This window comes from Schistocerca nitens, chromosome 5, assembly GCF_023898315.1.
Source record: "Schistocerca nitens isolate TAMUIC-IGC-003100 chromosome 5, iqSchNite1.1, whole genome shotgun sequence".
NCBI classification, from domain to species: Eukaryota; Metazoa; Arthropoda; class Insecta; order Orthoptera; family Acrididae; genus Schistocerca; species Schistocerca nitens.
The window spans coordinates 741,072,619-741,092,944 of NC_064618.1; the positions used below are offsets into that span (position 1 = coordinate 741,072,619).

Sequence of the window (20,326 nt, forward strand, 5' to 3'; positions counted from 1 at the left end):
CGGCTGCAAGTGGCGGTGATCGATGCATCTTTGCAGGTTCCGCCCTCACGATGTAGATGTGGCACAGCTGACAGAGGCCAGCCCCCTCGGGACTCCTCTTTGTCTGACATCTCTATGGCATCAGCGCCTCCAGTCGCCCCTCATCGCTGGTCGCACGGCCCACTTCCATCTTGCCCACAGTGCTTTACTGCACGTTCTCAAGCTGATTGTCCCCACCGCTGGAAAACATGCACTCTGTGTGACAAGGAGGGCCACATCCGATCGGTTTGTCATAGTCACTTGACTTGCTCCAGTCCTGCCCCTCCTGGGCCTCAAGATACCGTACGTGCTCTACAATCGGTCGTTCCACTGGGTGACCCACCAGCGCAGAAGCTTTTCCTCATGCTCCGCCTTTTCACTGAGGACGTCAGTTTTCAGTTGACACTAGGGCCACCATCTCCCTGATTAATAGGGCGACATATGCCCGCCTGGGATCTCCTGAGTTGTCAGCTCCCTCTCAGCGTTTCTTCGCCTACGGAGGTGGTTCCATTCCCCTTCGTGGGCAGTTCGTCGTCCAGGTGACGTACAAATGTGTTCCCCAGCTCCTTACCCTATTTGTTGTTGACCATCCATTGGCTTCGAATATTTTTGGCCTGGATGCATTTCAACTGTTTGGCTTTTCAATTTACGGTGAAGTTAAGGTCGTTTCCATGGCTGTTCCTTTTGCAGGACATGGACGATCTGTGCTCAGCTTTTGCATCGTTGTTTGCTACTGATCTCAGATGTGCTTCAGATTTTCAGGCGCACATCACACTTCGGCCAGATGCGCAGCCTCACTTTTTCAGGGCCCGACCCTTTCCGGTGGCCTTAAGGCCGGCAGTCTAGCAGGAACTTGATTGGCTCCAGGCTGCTGGCGTTCTGGAGCCTGTGACATACAGTGCCTGGGTGACACCATGCGGTCATATAGAAACCCAGTGGGTCCCTTCAGCTGTGTGGGGACTTCAGCACTACTTTCAATGCTGAGTCCCTCGTAGACACTTACCCCATTCCCCAACAGGAAGACCTTCTCACCAAGCTTGCCGGGGGAGAGTACTTTTCAAACATCAACTTGGCTGAGACATACCCCAAGTTACCCTTGGATGCCGATTCCCAGAACATCTTGGTTATCAATACGCCTTTTGGATTGTGCAAGTACAAGCTCCTTACATTTGGTGTCTCTTTGGTGCCAGCCATTTTCCAGCGCTTCCTGGAGCAGCTTACGCAGCCTATCCTCGCCTGCTTGAGTATCTGGATGACATCTTGATCACTGGATGTTCCCACCAGGAACATTTGCGCAACCTCAGCATCTTATTTCATGCTCTGCAATCTGTGGGTTTACGCTGTCAGCTGGACAAGTGTTGTTTTTTTTTCAGCCAGAAGTGGAATACTTAGGCCACTGGCTTAGCAAAGAAGGCATTTGCCCTTTGGGTCATAATGTCGCGGTCATTGAGCCCCTTCCTCGTCCCAAGGACTTATCTGAACTCCAGGTGTTTTTGGGCAAGGTTACTTATTACTTAAAGTTCTTACCCCGGGCTACCTCCGTTGCATAGCAAAGGGGTGCCTTTTGATTGGACTCCTACCTGTGACCAGGCTTCTCTCTGTTTAAAGGCGATGCTGAAGTCTGCCCCTTGCCTTACTCCCTTCTCTCCGGACCGCCCCTCGCTTGTGGCGGCTAATGCGTTGGCATACGGCATTGGGGCCATCGTCGCGCATCGGACTGCTGAAGGCTTAGAACAGCCCATCATTTATGCATCTAAGACGTTGACCCCAGCACAACGGAACTACTCCCGGATTGAAAAGGAGGCCCTTGCGATAGTGCTCACCATCCAAAAATTTCACACCTATCTCTTTGGGACAAAGTTCATCCTCCTGACGGACCATAAACCCTTAGTTACGTTATTCAGACCCCACTCTCATCTTCCAGAGTGGACAGCTCAACCTCTCCAGCACTGGGCGTTATTTTTACGAAATTATGCTACACCATCCAGTATAAGCCCACCTCCCACCATGTTAACGCGGATGCTTTGTCACATCTCTCAGCAGGCCCCGATCCTGTGTTTGACCAACAGGAGGTCCTCTGCTTTCACATTGATTCCACCCGCCAGGATGCGCTGGATGGTTTGCCTCTTATGGCTGCTCATATTGCCACGGCAACATGCCGAGACCCTATCTTGCGGTAGGTTCTCCGCTACATGGTCCACAGGTGGCCCTCCTATATTACTCACCGGATGCGGACCGACTTCAACCCCTGGCTCTCCGTGGTTGATGATGTCCTTCTGCTGGCCACGGAGTCGGATGCCCATCGGGTTGTCATTCCTCCAGAGTTGCGGCATCAAAATGCTCAGTTTGTTCCACTGCGGGCACTGGGGTAAGTCCCGCATGAAAGTTTTGGCTCACCGGCACGTTTATTGGCCCGTCATTGATGGCGATATTGAATGCCTGGGCCGCGGATGCATTGTGTGAGCGCTTCATCCCCTTAGTCATTTGCACCCTCGCCTGTGCCTCGCTGGCCCTGGGATCACATCCATCTAGATTTTCCGGGCCCATTTTTGGGGTCCATGTGGTTACTTATCTTTGATGTCTACTCCAAATACCCATATGTTGTCCGCATGGTGTCCACCACCATGGAGGCCAAACTCATGGCCCTGGCCCAGGTTCTCGCCATTGAGGGCCTGCCTCTCACATTGGTCTCCGATAATGGCCCCCAGTTCACGCCATCCTCCTTCCATGACTTCTGTCAGGTCAACAATATCAAACATATCCGTAGCCCGCCTTTCCACCCTTCCTCCAATGGCGCGGCAGGGAGGTTTGTCCGCACATTTAAACAACAGCTGATGAAGGTGGATGAAACATCTCCAACCACGTCGGCCCTCACCCTGTTTTTGAGCACCTATCGCACACACCAATTGACGGACGTAGTCTGGCGGAGCTCCTCCATCGGTGACAGCTGTGGACCTGCTCCATTTGCTGATGCCGTCCCTTTCCCACCCCCACTCCCGGCCCTCTCAGCGTTAAGCCCCTGGCCCAGCCGTGTGGGCCCACATGTACGGGAGCAAGGCAGGTTGGGCGCCCGCCATGGATGTTGCAGCCCATGGGTGGCATGTGACGTTGGTGCAGATGTCGAATGGGTTGGAGCGCTGCCATCATAAGCGGCTCCGCCTGCGTACCCCCGCGGGACTCCCACTGCCGTCTCCTCCTCCGCTACCTCCTTTGGGTACAGACATGGTCCTTGAGTCGCCACCACTGCCCCCGTTTGCTGCCTCCCTGCGGGCCTGCTGCTGGCCCTCCCCTCCCCCAGGTGAATCGGCGGCTCCCTCTGCTGCCCTGGCCTCTGGGTTGGCCATCATGGATACCTTGGATGTCCCTTCCTCCCCACCAGTGGCGGTTAACAAGCCTGGGTCTTTTCCCACCTGCTGACCACCGCAGCACTGTCCAGGGCATTTCTGCCCCTATGCGCAAGTTTCAGGGGGGAGGGATGTGGTGCTGAGCACCACAGGGTTTCGAATCCGCGCCAGACAGCATGGACCTCAATTACCACTAGAAGTCTCTGCAGCCATCACGCTGTAAGCCGTGGCTGCATGCGCTCCCGGCCCACGCATAATGTGAGGACGCCACGGTGGAGCATGTGGTCCCAGTGGCCAATAGCGACATACCCTATCATGTGTTTAAGCGCCTGCATCTCTCTTAGCGAGGCAGTCTGATATTCGCGTGAATCTATCGACATATCGCCTACAGACAGCACGTTTACTTTGCTCGTTTCCGTGTACGAGTGGATGTTGTTGATTCGTGAGGTTTTTCGCTTGTGACCCCGTTGCTTCTTGCATGTTGTTGTTCGTAGGGTCTTGCTCAGTCTTCAGTCATTGTTCGTGTCCGTCCTTTCCCGTTCATCCATTGTGTTTGTTCGTGGGCTGCTCCTGTTCGGTCCCGCCGCGCTTTCGTTCTCAGCAACCCCATGACTGGAATTGTCGCGGTTACAACAATCAGCATAAAAGTGATGACAGGGTGTATACGATCCGGGAAAAACCCGGGAACTTTTTCATCCGGAAGAAAACCAGGAAAAACCTGGGAATTGTTTAGAATTCCGGGAATTTTTCATTGTTTTAGTTTTCAGTTAAATTTTTGTGATTTTGACTGATAAGAACCAATACTCTAACAAAGGATATTACTGTATCCTGGTATTGCAGGGTAATACTGCGACAACAAAACATGAACGAGAGGAAAAAGAAGGAAAGTAAAACTTAAGTTGCAAAGGAAATGCGCCGAATACAACAACAACACAGTGCTCATACAAGTGTCTGCCAACAGCAAAGTGTGTCAATGGCTTTAGGAAGACTATGCAATGCTTCATAACAACAAATTGCCTCCGATCAATCAGGTGTATGAACAACAGGTCGTTGCCTCCGATGAGCATGACGTGACAACTGTTTACATTAGATTCATTTGAACAGTTGCGGGCCACGTGACATGTGTTTAAAGTTCAGTGATTTTGTTGTTTCCACTTCGTTTATTGCTCTCACATTAAATGATAACAAACGGATTTTTGTGGTCAGGAGTTATCAAATGAATTAAATTACGTTCACATAATTACAGAAGGCTAAAACATGTTATTAGTTTTAGATTTTATTTACACCTTCCTGACAGTCAAGAATTAATCGCCTTGCAGAACAATGAAGTTATTTTTGTCGGTTTTCTAAAGAGATTTGGCTTTCATTAATCTTTTCTGCTTTATTTGAAACGTTTAATTTCACACTATTGGCTAGTTTCAACTGTTCGCTGCATTTCAAGTGCACGCATGGCATTATGCCATAATAAAGAACCAAACATGAGATAATACAGTACTAGTACTCCAAGAAAATTTACATATGAATCTGGAGATATGAACGTGGAATTTAAGTCGAATTATGCATTTTAGTATGGTCCACAAAATCCCGATGCTCTTGAAGTAACCTCTGATGTCTTGTTTCTTTTATGACGTAATGTAAGATCTTTTAATGTTTTACATGTATGAACATATGGGCTTGCTGCGTCATCGTAGCTGCGTAAGCGCGGTGACGCCTATTATCTGGCGCTCTCTTCCAACTGCTGAAACGAACCTATTTCTAACAGGTCGCAGGAAAATATTGCGAATGGTGGTTTGAAAAGCGTTACATTCAAACCAAATTTCCTTTTACGAAAGATGAACTGTGTGCGACAATGTACGATGAATTTCTTAAATCACAAAGCGTTTGACTCTCATTTAAAAATTAATTCTTAGAGGACGACCATTTAGAAGGATTTTGAGCCCAGAAGATCTGACATTTACGTCGTTATTAAAAATTTTACTGGCACATTTGTGTGATGTATCTTAAAGTGTAACACGCGCAAAAAAGATCAGCATTATATGTGGAAGCTTAGCTTCTCTTCCAGCTTATTAATCTTCGAGACCAGTATTATACATGAATGCTATGTATGTTAATTTAAACCACTAACTTTTCTTATTTGTATGTTCGCGCTACTTAAGAGTGATCTTGCTATTGGTTGACTATATCACGTGTCCTATGCTGTCATCAGCTGGCTAGACCACGTGACATGATCTTATAAAAGCGCATCGCAATCTTGATTTCAATGCTTCGAAAAGTGACATGCGGTGTTTGGTGGAATTCAAATTTATACCTTCGTAATACAGAAATACGCTGCTGCACATCAAAGGTCTTTCAAAACGTGTTTCACCGCCCCCCCTGAGTTTCGTTTTCTAAAGTGCCAGGAAATTCTACGTTGGTATATAAAACCGTAAACATTCAAAGAATTGATGAGTTTTACAGTGCCAAGGAAGAGTATACTGTCACTTAACATGGAAAAAGTGTATTTTCACCCGGGAGAAAGTGTATTTTTAACCGGGAAATTTGGGAAAAATCCGGGATTTTTTTTTTTTTTTTCCTTGACCACGTATACACCCTGTGATGTGTGCAGTGGGAGCTAATAGTTGACACACCATTAACATATAATGAGAAAAGTAATGAGCCCAATACAGATCCTTGTGGGACCACCAATACTACATTCCTACACTGTAACCTGTTTGTTCCAATCATTACACACTGTTGGTTGGGTGTTCAAATATTCAGACTTGTTCATCAGTGCTGGTTAACATCCATGCTTGACATCCGTAATTAACCACTGGCCTAATGATAACTTTATATATATTGTCATTTTGAACTGTTGCTATATCATCCCAGATGTCTTCAGCTTTTTAAATGTATGATAACGTCTATGGCCACTGAAAGTACAGACTATTATTTCAATGGATATGGAGTTTACTTTATTAATATTTGCCTCTAGGTAGTCAAATTCCTCTACATGCTGAAAATTAAAACCTGCAGCTGACCAGACCATCCAGGTTATTTTTCCCTGTTGTATAGAGTTTCATGTATTTAGTTCTCGAGTCTTTAATTTCCTGTCTATGCTTTGCAACTTTTTTCAGTTCCACCATTACTTTCTCCAATGACATCCCTCATTTATAAATAACTGCAATGTCATTAAGTTCAAGGTCCTTATACCTTTGTGCCCAGATATTTGTGGTTTTCATATAACTGCTTCTAAGCTCAAATTGAAAAGCATTGTTGAAAAGCCTCATATATTATTTACTGATATTGAAACAGTCTGTTAACTCCTCATCCAATCTCACCATTACCTTAGTACCAACCAAGGTTTCCTTAGTAACCAATATATATTTGGATGGTATACTAAGCAGTTTTCTATCTTCCCTATAGTCATCAAAGGCCTGACTGAAGTCAATGAAGGTGTTGTTGAGTTCTATATTATATTCACATGCTTTTTTCCTGTGTTTGTCTCAGTACAGATACCTGGTCCACACTCTCTCTATTAGCTCTAAAGCCACTCTGATATCTATTAGCTCTAAAGCCACTCTGATGATCACCCAATATATCTTCCACATATGGTACTAATCTGTTGTATAGAACTGCGGATTAAACCTTGTACGCCACATTCGACAGAGTGATCTCTCTGGAGTTAGAGAAACATGCCTTGTTACCTTGCTTATGTATGGGCTATATTGCATCTGTAGTTCATTCTTTTGGAGTTCTTTCCTGATTCCAGATTAAAGAATAAGTTTGTGTATCTATTTGTGTAAAGTAATGCCTTCTCTCTTTAACAACTCAACAATGCAAGAGTAGGCTCTTCTAGTTTTGGTCCTACTATATTGGGATATCAGGCACTCCCCATCAGTGCCATCAACTTCCTGCCTTTCTTGAAAATATTCTCTCCATCTGTCCATCACTTTCCCCTTTTATGTCAACAGGTTTCGATCTGTATCCTTGCAGCCTATTAGTTTAGGTCTATACCCTCATGTTTCTTCTTTTAACTTCCTATAAAACTTTCTACTCTCATTCCTTTTATAATGTTCTTTCACATCTTCTATCTTCCTTGTTAAGGCTTCTTTTTTCTGCATACCCTTGCCACTCTTGTATTATACAAAGCCCGGTTAATTTTCATATTTTATTGGAGAGATTTTAATCTTGCTTCTTCTTTCTGTTGCACCACCTGTCTACACCATCATCATACCCTCCTCATTTCTAGCTCTTCTGGATTGCCCTGTTACATCCTTTGCCACAGTTATGATAATATTTTTGATACATTCCCATTCCTTATCTATGATGTTATTGTTCTCAATTACCTGTAATTTTTGCTTCAGTTTAATCTGATATTCAAAAGCTGATCTCTATCTGCCATTTTTTCTACATTCCAGTTCAGAATTCATATAGTTTCTCCTTCATATGCCATAGCAATTCTTTGTCTAATTTTTGCAGCTACAAGGTAGTGGTCCGAGTCTGAGTTTGCTCCCTAAAACATGTATACAGTTTTATTGTTACTTGCCCATCCTGTGGATACAAATAGTTGGTCAGTATGATTGTATCGTCCATTCCTGGAATTTTCCATATCCATTTGTGAACATTTTTTCTCAGGAAATGTGCTTGATGCTTTAAAACCATTGCCAGCCATAGACTGCGCCACTCTCAGCCCACTACTACTCTTTCCCTATGCAAACTTTCCTTACCTAAAAGGGACTGGAAAGGGTTCTTCTTTTCCAGGCTTTGCAATATAATCTGCCAGGACTTGAGACATGTGAAGGTATCCTTCCGATGACTTCATGCAACTGATCATAAAAGCTATCCACCAGGTCCTCATCTGATCCTTTTGGTGGAGTTTATATGTTTACAGAAGTCGTATTGTGGAATCCTCCTTTTATTCTGATGGTGCATGTTCTGTCATTATATGGCATAAAGACAAGGATAGATTTTTGTAAATTTCTTTCTACACTGTACCCAACACCATGATCTTTTTGTCTATCATCCCTCTCCGAATAATGTAACATAAAATTTTGCTTCCATATCTCTCCTTCATCCTTCCATCTGCTCTTTTGGAGGGCAACTAATTCCGATCCATATTTCAACACTTCTTCGGCTATGCGTTTCATTGCTCCTGCTTGCAGCGAGTACCTGTATTCCATGTTTGAAATTTAAGAGTCCTACTCATATCCTTGTTCCTTAACTTATTTTGTCTGTGGGGCAGCAGTTTGACTTTCTCTGTTAAGTTAATCACAACAATAATTTTTTTTCCATGGCATTGGTGTTGACTCTGCTCATCTCCCTATTCTTTGGATCTCCTACTCTCATCTGCTCAGTTTTGACTTTTGAGTTTAGCAAGTAGCGTATCTAATTTGACAATGTCAGAAGCTTTGCTGAAATACAAAAAGTACATAACAGCTACCTCTTGTCTGTCCATAGCTTGTTTTAGTTTGTCCTGAGGATCGTCCTCTCTCTGACTTCCAATTTCTCCATTAGACCTCTGCGGTTCATGGAAAGACATTCCGTGGCACAGGGTTCCTGGTCATATGACTGATGTGTAATGCTTAAGTTTCAGGTTGTGTGATAGGTATTTTTTGTTGTAGGTGTTCATAGTCAGTCAATAGGCTAGTTCCAACTTGTTGACTCTCATGGATGAAGACGTTTTTTCTGATAAGTTGTGTTCAATCCGTTCACCAAAATACTTAAACTTCTCAGTCCTTTTGATGTTCCCCTTGTCTAGTAACATCTCTCTGTTAGCTTCTTTGATGTTGGTGAAAAACTCTGTTTTCTCCAGCGACACTTGAGGACCCACTTTGGCTGCCTGTTTTCTGAGGCGGTTTACCTGCATTGTTGCCAGTTCAAGACAATCAGCAATCAGTGTCATGTCATCAGCTAAAACCAAGCAATCTACAATCAGTCCTTCGTTCTTACGGCCCAGGTAGACATCACTCTGAACACCCAAATTGGTTTGTTCCTTGCACCATTCTCTCACAACCTTTTCGAGGGCAGTTGAAGAAAAGTGGGGACAGTCCATCCCCTTCTCTCACTCCACTTTTTATCTTGAAGCTTTCTAAGATCTCACCTCTAAATTTGACCTTGGAATGGGTGTTGGTCAATGTTTCTAGAATGAGTGTGCGGGTTTTGTTGTCTAGATCTAGTTCCTGGAGTATTTTGTTAAGCACTTCTCTTTGAACGGAGTAGGACTTCAAGAAACCAACAAAGGTGACGACCAGCTTGTGGTTTCTCATCTTGGATTTTGCCAGTACAGTCTTAAGGTTGAAGATCTGTTCAGCACAGGATCGGGTCTTCCTGAAGCCTCCCTGATATTTTCCGAGTTGACTATCCAGTTGATCTTCTGCTCATGTTGGTAATGCCTTGGAGAGAATTTTGTATGTTACCAGGACAAGAGACATTCCATGGTACTTGTTCAGATCAGTAAAACCTCCCATTTTGTGAAGCAATTGGATCAGAGACATGTTCCAGTCATATGGTAATTTCTCTGTTTCCCAGATGTCCTGGATTATCTTGGTGAGCTTGCCCATGGCAATGCTTCCAGCACATTTCCAGAGTTCAACAACGATAGAGTCCTCTTCAGCTGTCTTATTATTCTTTAGAAGTTGAATGATTTGCCCAACTTCTTCGAGTGAAGGAGGCAGTGAGTCCGGGTTTGGTGTGGTTTGTTTGTAGTCGAAGTCTTCGCTGGGTGGATCACAGTTGAGTAGGTTTATAAAGTACTGAGCTAAGAAGTGGCAGTTGTTAAAAGCCAGTTTGCCCTGTGAGTCTCTGAAGTGGAGGCTTTGCGGATTGTATTTTTGAGTGTCTGCTTGAAGATTCTGTTGAAATCTCTGGAGCTATTCTTAGCGAAACTGTGATTGATTTGGGTTAGTTGGTTTTGTGTGAAGGTCTGTTTTGTTCCTTCCTTGAATTTTCTTAACTGTAAGCCTTCTTTGCTCCAAAAAGTTCTTCCAATTTTTCTTGGTTTTCTTACAATCCCACTACCCCCACCCCCCTCCCAGCGAGTGTCTGTGTTTGGGCTATTGCATTGTCACAGTCTCCATTCCGCCACGGATGCTTCCCCTCTTCTCTTGAGAGGGGCCAGTTCATTGGCCATCTTCACAAGAGTCTCCTTCAGTTGGTCCCAGCTGTTGATATCTGTACTGTTCAGTCTCTGGCTTACTTCTTGTCCGTTCTTAATTTGCTCTATATCAAATCTTACCATATTGGAGGTTCTGTGTAGTCTAGTGTTTCCAGGCTGGAGTCTCATTTCGATCTTTGAGAGGTAGTGGTCTGAGCCCAGACTGACACTTTTTAATACCTTCACATTTTGTATTTCTTTTCAAGATTTCTTTGAAATGGCCACATGATCTGTCTGGAATTCACCCAAGTTGGTGTTAGGTGAAATCCAAGTCTTCTGCTGTGTCTGAAGCTGTAGACTTCACGACCAAGCACGGAGCATTTTTATTGTATAAATAATTGAGTCTCTCATTGAAGTTAGATACTGTATGCTTTATGTCAAAGTTATTTCCTGTGATTGCCTATCAAGATAGTCAGAAGCGTCAGCTGGAAGCTCAGACATATTCAAGCAATTCAGATGTATAGAAGTGGTCAGTTACTATTTGTTCTTACTCTGCATTAAGGTTGTCTTTAGCACAAAAGGGACGCACAATGCTGCAGCTAAAATTTTTGATCACTTACCTGGCAATATAAAATAAATGTCTCACAGAGAGCAAGTAAAACTTGAAAACAAACTGAAAAAGTTTCTCCTTGACAGCTCCTCCTATTCCGTAGAAGGATTTCTTTATTGTTTTGTGTAAAACTTGGTGAATAGAAATTACTAACTCACAACTGTGTGTTTCATAATAATAATAATAATAATAATAATAATAATAATAATAATCAACAAGAAAACATAAATGTTCAGCACGAGGCCATATTTACAATTTAATTTCCCAAGTGACTCATTTCGCAGCATTATGATTTATCGTGCATATGACCCAGGGAACATAAAACTAACTAAAGACTATTGGTCACTCATTTGAAAGTAAAATATGCTGTGATGACTGTGCTTGAGGGGAAGAATCATTTTGTTATTATCTCTCTGGAACTACTTCTGCTGACACACAGACACACATAGCTTATGTCAGATACAGGCAATACTGTGAAGATGAGGAGAGAGTGGCTGAGGAAGAACTGAGGAAACGGCAAGAACAGGAAAAAGAAAAACTGTTGCAAGCAAGCATAAAGTGTAAGTGCATAAAAAAGTAAATATGGAACACGGTGAACAGGAATTGAAGAAAATGAAAGAAGAATAAAAGGAGCAAAGATTGACTGTTGAAAGGGTAATGGACAATGCAAAAAAGTGCTTAACAGAAGAGGTAAATGACTTGGTTGGAATTAGTGTGGCCCAATCAATCTTGGAGAGTGAACACTCTTCGCAACACTGCAAAAGTTACAAACAAGAATTAAAGAAAATTAAAGATGTGAAAAGATACAAAAGCAGTTGATAAGTGAAAAAGCAGTGTTAAAAACTTTTTTTTGCAAAGAAGTAAAAGCAAAGTGAGACGAATGACGTAATTTTGTAAAAAAAAAATGCTTGATGGTTTTCCACGTTACATTTAATAATTAAAATTTTTAAACATTGTGTCCGTATTACTCAGAAAATAGTACTATACAGGTGCACTTTAAAGCTTTTTCTTGTTGTAGGTATATTAGTGCTGAATAGTTCAATGATTTTCCTGGTTATTATTATTATATTACACTGTTTGCAATTTTGTTATAAAACATTAAATATGTGTGAGTTGGCTGGCTGTGAGGACGGTGCAGGTCAGATTAAAGAAAAATGCTTTTGACCCTTCATTCACAATGAGTAATTTGAGTCAGTATTTAGTTTGCTTTTATGTCTAAATCAGTAAAATCAGTTTTTGTAATCAAAATGGTCATTAAGTCAGTAATTTTAGTCTTCAGTTTGGTTTCCATCCCTCTCATTGCTGAAAGTATGTAACATCATCACGGAAACACCTTACATATATTAAGGTAGAAGACCTATTGATCCAGTCTTATTGTTGCTATCACATTATATTTGTACCACATTATGACCTTTGGCAACTGCTTGAATTTACTGGTCCTTTGAGTTATGTATTGATTGAAACTATCTTTCATGGGTGAGTCTGAGACTGTAGCAGACATTTTGAAGACAGTGCTCATTTACCACAACTGACAGAGCAGGAGTTCTTCCAATGAAACTTACAATTCCGTACATCCAATGAGGGATTTATCACATATGTTACATATTTCTTTGTTATACAATAATATACCATCAGTTGATATTACATTTGTGCTCTGTGGGTATAATTTCTTTGTGTTGAATCATTCTATGTGCATATTTAATTACATGTTAACAGTTAACAATACTAAAGCTGTTTTAATTATGTAAGGAACATTTAAACAAAGCTGGTGGATTTGGAGGTCATGTACAGTTAGTTAAATGCAGCCTTGTCTTTGTTCTTCCAGGATCTGTTCCAGTTTGGAGATGTAGATGGGAAGTTATATGATGCTAAATTACAGCATCCTTTAGGAGTTGCTTGGTGTCCAAGGAATGAAACACTCTATGTGGCAGACTCTTACAACCACAAGATAAAAGCTATTTCAATTTCAACTAATCTCTGTAAAACCTTTGCTGGTAGTGGAAAATCTGGTGACTCAGTTGGACCCATAGGTGATAATTCAGTTCAGGTAATGCGAGGCTGTCATTTGTTTAACTTTACCATTAACATTCAACAGATAACCTGAAAATTCAGTCTTATGAATTAGCTCCTCTGCTTAAATTGCAGAAGGTTATCTATGAAAATATTCTTAGAATATCTACAAATTAAATTATTCTTTCTTCAAATGCAATCTGCAGTGAAATTCATGGAAGAACATTCAAAACTGTAATTCTTATATTAATATTAATGAAGTGGCTGAGCCAATAACCATTCAAACTACTTACATGCCTTTGTTCAGGTAAATCCATTTTAATAACACACAAATTATGGCACTCTTGTAACTCTGAATAACAAACCATTTTGCATGATATCCAGTACTTGTTCTTATTTTTGAGCACCCAATGTGAGTCTGTTTACAGAGTTTGTAGAGATGGTTTGACACTGTGTGTATTCAACATAACATATTTATAGGTTGCAGTGTATGATAGTAGACACCATTCTGTGTCTGCCAGTTTGATGGAGTGAATGCATGCAATATGTTTCATGGTCCAGCAGATGTATGAATCTCAGGTTGATCAATTTGCCAAGCAGTCAAAGTGTTTCGCCATATACAAGCTATGCTAATAATGAGTCCAAGTCCCTTTTGTAAGTAGTGTCAAGGCCAAGCAAGGTTGCATGTATTTCAGTTGTCCAGCTGGTGGTGTGACACATTAATACATACTTTAAAAACAGTGTCTTCATTAGCCATGATGGAGCACGCCACAGAATTTGCTGAATTGGTTAAATAACTCCAATATGAATTGTCAGCTGCAGTCCATAGTAATATGCAGCAGACAACAGAAGCAAGAAACCCAGTTTGGAATGAAAGCAAAGACTAACATATTCACAACAGGTATAGCTTCTGACCAGCGGATAAAACACCCAGAAAAAATGTTTTGATACCAGACAAGTTGGTGCTGTAACACAAGGGTGTAAGCACAGACGCTAAGATATAGAGGCTGTCGAAAGCACATCTGTAGGAAGCGGGTGGCAGACCTTCCACTGAAAATGTCACAATATATGACTTCAGAACCAACAACATCGAAAAGTTGTAATTGAAGGCTGGACAATAAATTGTGTAGTAGCTTCTGAAGTTCCGCATGTTCCTGTGCCTTTGCAAGCTGAACATAATCAGTAAAATTTGTCACACTATTAATACATGACATTCAGTCGGCAAGTATGGTGCTTATACCTGAAATGTGGCAGAGTCTTTGCTGAACAGTAAAATTCAGGTGGTTGTACTGCCATGGTGGATTTATCTGAAGGCATAGATAATTGGCTTGTGATTGGTAAATATTGTATCATCTCTGGTCACTAACTGTTATTGAAAGTACCTAATTGGTTTATACACCAACAGAAGCTCACGATCATAAGCATCATATTTCCCTTGAGAACTCGAGAACTTGCATGTGAAGGCAAGTGGTTGCCACATGCCATTAGCTTGGTACGACAACACTGTGCCAGGAGCTGTCTGACTGGCTTCAACTACTAATGCAAGCGGTGTACCCAATGCAGGATGTGTCAGGAGAGCAGAATTTTCAAGGATTTACTTCACTGCATTAAAAGCAAAACTCATCTCATCTGTCCAGTGAATTGATAAATTTCCCCTAGTTTCAATACAGTAAGTGTTGCAGTTAGTGGTTGTTACTACTTGGATGAGTGGGGAAATGTCACTGGTAAAAATTCAGTATTCCCAAGAAACATTGTAGCTCCTTTGTGGTTTCTGGCCATGTGTTCTTCACGATAGCTTCCACTTTCTCTGGTAGCTGCAGTGACACCGCAGGCAAAATTAAATGTCCCAAAAAAGTGATCTGAGGTTTACCAGAAATGCACTTAACAGGACTCAACAGCACACTGCAATGGTCTAGGCATTTAAAAATCTCCATCAGCTGTTGCTGATGCTACGCTGTTGTGACTGAAAAGATGAGAGTATCATGTAAGTATGCAATGCAGATTGACAGTCCCTGCAGCACTGAGTCAGTGAACTTCTCCATGGTTGAGTGGCATTCCACAAACAGAGGGTCATTTGACTTTCAAATAAGCTGAGTGGAGTGATTATAGCAGTTGTTGGAATGTCTTTGTTTGCTATAGGATTTTTTTTGTAAAAGCCTTTGCACAGTTCAGTGCACTAAACACTGTTGCACCATTAAGAGTATAATTGTAGACCCTTAATACCGACATTGCATATCTGTTTGGAATTGTTATTGCATTCAGCATATAGTAATCACCACACGAGTGCCACACGCCAGCATGTATGAGTACCAAATGCAGAGGTGAACAAGAAGAATGAATTTCTTAAACTCCGCCTTTGTGATCACAAAACGATTGGGAGCTAAACGTCTAGGATAGCAGGAAACTGGCAGGCCATTAGTAGTTTTTGATGAAATGCACAGTGTTGTAAGGTAACTTCCTTGGCAGACGAGGTGGCTGGATTACAGCTGAAAACTGGTCAAGCAACTCAGTGTATCTGCTTCCTGCTGCCTCCACTAGCTTAGCACTTTGAGCCACTGTACTGCTTCAGGATCCAGCAGTAGACACTCCAGTGACACTGTCAACAATCCGTGCATTTGCTACATCTGATCTAGACAAAGGTGCAATGCAACTCCAAGTCCAACTCAATAAGTCCCATACTATAACTGGCCATTGATGAGATATTAGTGGCAGAAAGGCAGAACGAAGTTAGTGACACCAATTATACAGGAAAATGTGTAAATCTGAGACTGCATCCAAAAGGAATTTTCACCCAATCTCTTGGTCACTAGTATAGAGACACTGAGAGACTGTCCAGCAATCAGATGCGCCCCTCCATCTGACTCCCACGGTCATTTCAGTAGGTGTGATGTGAGGTGCACTTGCATGCTTGGTTCCCAAATTTCTGGTGATAACAACATGTTGTAGGTGACTGCTCTGCATCTTTTAGAACCAAGAAGTTCATTCTGAAATGACTGTGTGACCTTCTATGGTAATGATGTCTATCATTGATGTGACTCCATTGAGCCACCAGTTCACTCATTTCACTATCCAGAACATCCCTTTGTCTGAGAGATAATTGTAATCTGTCCATGTCACTGCCGATGATGTGGCACTGTTGCACAGTGTCACTACAGTAGTGATTGATGATGCTGTTATTTCGTTCTGAATCCTGTCAGTCAGATCAGTGGTGATGTCCAAGGGCATTTCTGTCTGAGATACCACTATGGCTTTAACCTGAGATAGAAGATAGCTACTTCAGTTTGAATTAAGTAGTATGTGTGGTATAGTTCCTACATTGAATTTACTATGCAGTTGCCTCAGGTATTGTGCTGACTTCCTGCCTCCAATGTCTTCTTGCATTAACCCATGATGCAAGCACTCCTCTTTGATGCAGACACTTGGTGAACCAACTCTGTTTTCAGTTTATTGTATGAATTGTGTGCAGAAGCTAATGTGATTATGTTTTCAACTTTGGCCAAATAGTGGTGGTTGTGCTGACTGATCACTAGAGCAAACTTAATAAACTCTGTGATTAATCCTCCATAATTAAAATTTTGTTCCACCTGTGCAAACCAAAGCACCAGATTGTGAGGCCAGAATGGCGGTAGTCATACAGCAAGTGATGACATTGTAGGACCTTCAGTGCCCATTCATATAACTCTGAGTAACAACCATTTATTTACAGATACATGTTGAGGATAAATAATATTTTGAGACATGTAAATTACAGTAAATTAACACTATGAAAGACGTGTGTCTATTAAATGAAGAAGTTCTCACTGTCTGCTCCCACGGAACATCACTAAACGAAACAGCCACTACTGCCGAATCAAGAGGTCTCTGGCAGCTGGCCTGCAAATTCATTGACAAATATGAAACACTGTAGGTGACTGTCTTATGTGCAGCAGATATTATCTGTGTTAATTTGAAATGGTACATAAAAATAAATGTTATGTAACTTGTGCAGTGTTTAAAGCTGTGCTCAGGATTCACATCGGAATATTACCGTGAAGTGACGACCGAAAACAGACCAATTTTCCGTGTGAAAGTTTATGTTAGAAGATATCAAGGAAATTATTCAATTACATTGTAGGAAGCAACTTTGCATAACTTTAATATTACGACCACTTTGTTTGAGGCTTATTCATTTAATAGAAACTTATAGACTTAATAGAGATACAGACTTAATAGAACTTCTTCATTTAATAGACACACATCTTTCCTAGTGTTAATTTACTGCAATTTACATGTCTCAAAGTCTTGCTCATCCTCAACATGTATCTGTAAATAAATGGTTGTTACTCAGAGTTATACGAGTGGGCACTGAAGGTCCAACAATGTCACCACTTGCCGTATGATTAGTGCCATTCTGGCCTCACAATCTGGTGCAATGTCTACTCATTGTTTTTAGTTTTGTGTTATCTGTGGCATGTTAGCTCCGTAGGTGCCAGACTACTAATGCAGTGGTCTCAGGTTCAGTCCGCAGTTGGTCCTAGGAATTTTTTTGTCCCTTACCACTTCTTTCACCTTGCCTAGTCAAACTGGTGTTAGCATGAAGGTTGATTTAAAACCACAGGGTGTCAAATCAACCTTCATGCTGACACCAGTTTTACTTTTTTCTGTAAACACCATATAGAGAATGCTGCTTTTCTGTCTTAAAATTTCCTGTGTGCTGTAAAACTACTATAATGTTTGATTTTGATGAAGCGTTATTATACTACATTTGGAGAAAATTGGAGGTATTACAGAAATTAAAACACTGTTTGTGGCATTTAATGTAGAAGAACCAGAAAAAGGGGTTGGTATCCTGTTGCATACTGTTTTCTCCACGTCCACACTTATCTGAGGTTAGATGGAAATTTTAAATAATATGGAATATTGTACAGTGTCCCAGGGATATGACAGGAACAATCATTTGAAGCAAAAAAGTCAGTGGACATATGCCCTATTCCAATTGATTTCCAAAATAGAACACATTTAATGTTCTGTATTATTCAATACAGGAAAATGATATTGAAATTGACCTTTACATGCCCACACGGTAGTATGGTCTCGAGGTTAGTCTAGTGTGATATCTGTTGTGTCAGTATCTATTAGCAGTGACAGAAAACACGAAGAATTAACTGCTACTGCATGGCAGTAGTAGTCAGCATGGGACCGGGACGATCCTGTCACTGCTGGAGTACTGGTTATTCTTCATGTTTTACTCTCCTTGCTAACACATATTGATAAAACAAATACCACATTAGACAAGTTTGAGGCTATTCTATCAAATGGGCATGTAAAAATCCACTTAAAAACCTTTTTTTGTATTGAATAATATAGAAAGTTGTAGTGGACTGTTAAGGCAGCCAGTCCACAGAGACGGGTAGCCGAAAGGGCACACGTACACACACGCCGACTGGCGCGAAGTCTGGAACAGGATACGTGATGAATGTGATAAAGAAAAGAACGTAGCTACTAGAACACTTAACTTTTATATCGTCCTTTGGTATACAGCATTCTTGATGATACAAGTGAGACTATCTTGAGATACACGCAATGGTACAAATGGCGCCTTGCTAGGTCGTAGCCATTAACTTAGCTGAAGGCTATTCTAACTGTCTCTCGGCAATTGAGAGAAAGGCTTCGTCAGTGTAGTCGCTAGCAACGTCATCGTACAACTGGGGCGAGTGCTAGTACGTCTCTCGAGACCTGCCTTGTGGTGGCGCTCGGTCTGCGATCCTGACAGTGGCGACACGCGGGTCCGACATGTACTAATGGACCGCGGCCGATTTAAGCTACCACCTAGCAAGTGTGGTGTCTAGCGGTGACACCGCAAAAGTAACTAACAATGTGCTTTAAATGTGTTCTATGTTGGAAAGCATTCAGAATAAGGCATTTATGCGTTTGAAGTTTTTTGCTTCAAATGATAGTCCCTGTCATATCGCTGAAATTTCGCCATCCCCCCTGGGACACCATGGGTATGAAAAATGGAAGGTAGGAGTGGAGGGGGAACTTCTTTTCCAATCTGACCACATGCTCCTCTAGTCGAAGTATATCAAGCTGGTCTGAACATGGAGAAGGAGGGTAAAGAAGCAGCAGAGTTTGAAGAAATGTAGAGATCAAAACAAAGAAGCTGGAAATTTGACGGTATTATTCACAGTATGTAAACTGAAGATGAAAAGGGGAAGAAAAGAAAGGATAGGGAGGGGGTCGCTGCAGTCAGCTGCACTGGAACGTTACGTGGAATCAGTGGCAATGAGTGAAAATGTATACTGGACTGGGATTCAAACCAGGTATCTCCTGCTTACTAGGCAAATGCGTTAACCGTTGCGCCATCCAGGACACAGTGTTACTGCAGCTGCGTGGACTATCTCAGCATGCCTCACACACTACAAATATTGTTAAGGAGGAATGAGTGTGAGTGTTCCAAAATAATTAAAGCAACCAGTGCACGAGTTGATATTGTCTGCTGTACACAACATTCATATTGCCACTTGTGCTGACTAATACTTTATTTGCTATAACTGGATTACCTCATAAAATAATTCTAAAAGACGAACCTAAACTTTTCAATTAAGGTAGCACCTTGTTCTTCAAATCAATGGATTGTGAGATTCTTCCTTGTGCAAAATGTGCTGAACTAAGCTTTCTAATCAGTTTATGTGGTGGCTGAAGTTTAGTTCATAACTGGACAGTGTGCAGGGTGAGTCAGGAGGAAAGGTACATGCTTTGAAGGGTGACAGTATTAGTGATTCTGAACAAAAAACTTCATATGAATATATGCCATACTCCAAATGGTTTCCGAGATTACACATTTAATGTACATTGCTATTTATTATTTGTGCTATTCATTTTCTGTATTATTCAAGCATTGTCATTGTTTACAATATATGACAGTAATGCAGAGAAAGTTCAAATGAACAATTTGGTACAGTGCACTTGTGGTCTATCAAGTCAGAAAACTACCTCAAATTGGCCTACAAAATCTTCCTGAAAAACAGCCCATGAATGTCACGTGTGATTTTCAGTATTCTCATACCCTCTTTGTATAAACTATTAATCCTATGGAAAAAATGAATAGGACTTTTTTTGTAGGAAATTTAATATAGTTTAATATTGTCCTGTAGCACATTTTCGGTGGAGGGTGCAGTTTTTGAGTTATTCAAGAAAAATGTACAAAAGTTATATAAAATATGTTGTATCTCAGAAACCATTTGGAGTGGGGCATATATTCATATGACGTTTTTTGTTCATAATCACTAATAC

General features: G+C 41.6%; 1 protein-coding gene across 2 annotated transcripts in view; it reads left to right on the forward strand.

The window, feature by feature from the left end:
* LOC126260146 (NHL repeat-containing protein 2) overlaps positions 1-20,326 on the forward strand; it is a 180,189-nt gene that overhangs the window by 136,397 nt on the left and 23,466 nt on the right. For both annotated transcript variants that reach the window (XR_007546610.1, XM_049957401.1), the window contains exon 8: positions 12,870-13,091. Coding sequence is in view for 1 of the 2 variants with exons in the window: in XM_049957401.1 (XP_049813358.1) it covers positions 12,870-13,091 (222 nt within the window). In the remaining variant the exon portion in view is untranslated. The remainder of the gene's footprint in view (positions 1-12,869; positions 13,092-20,326) is intronic.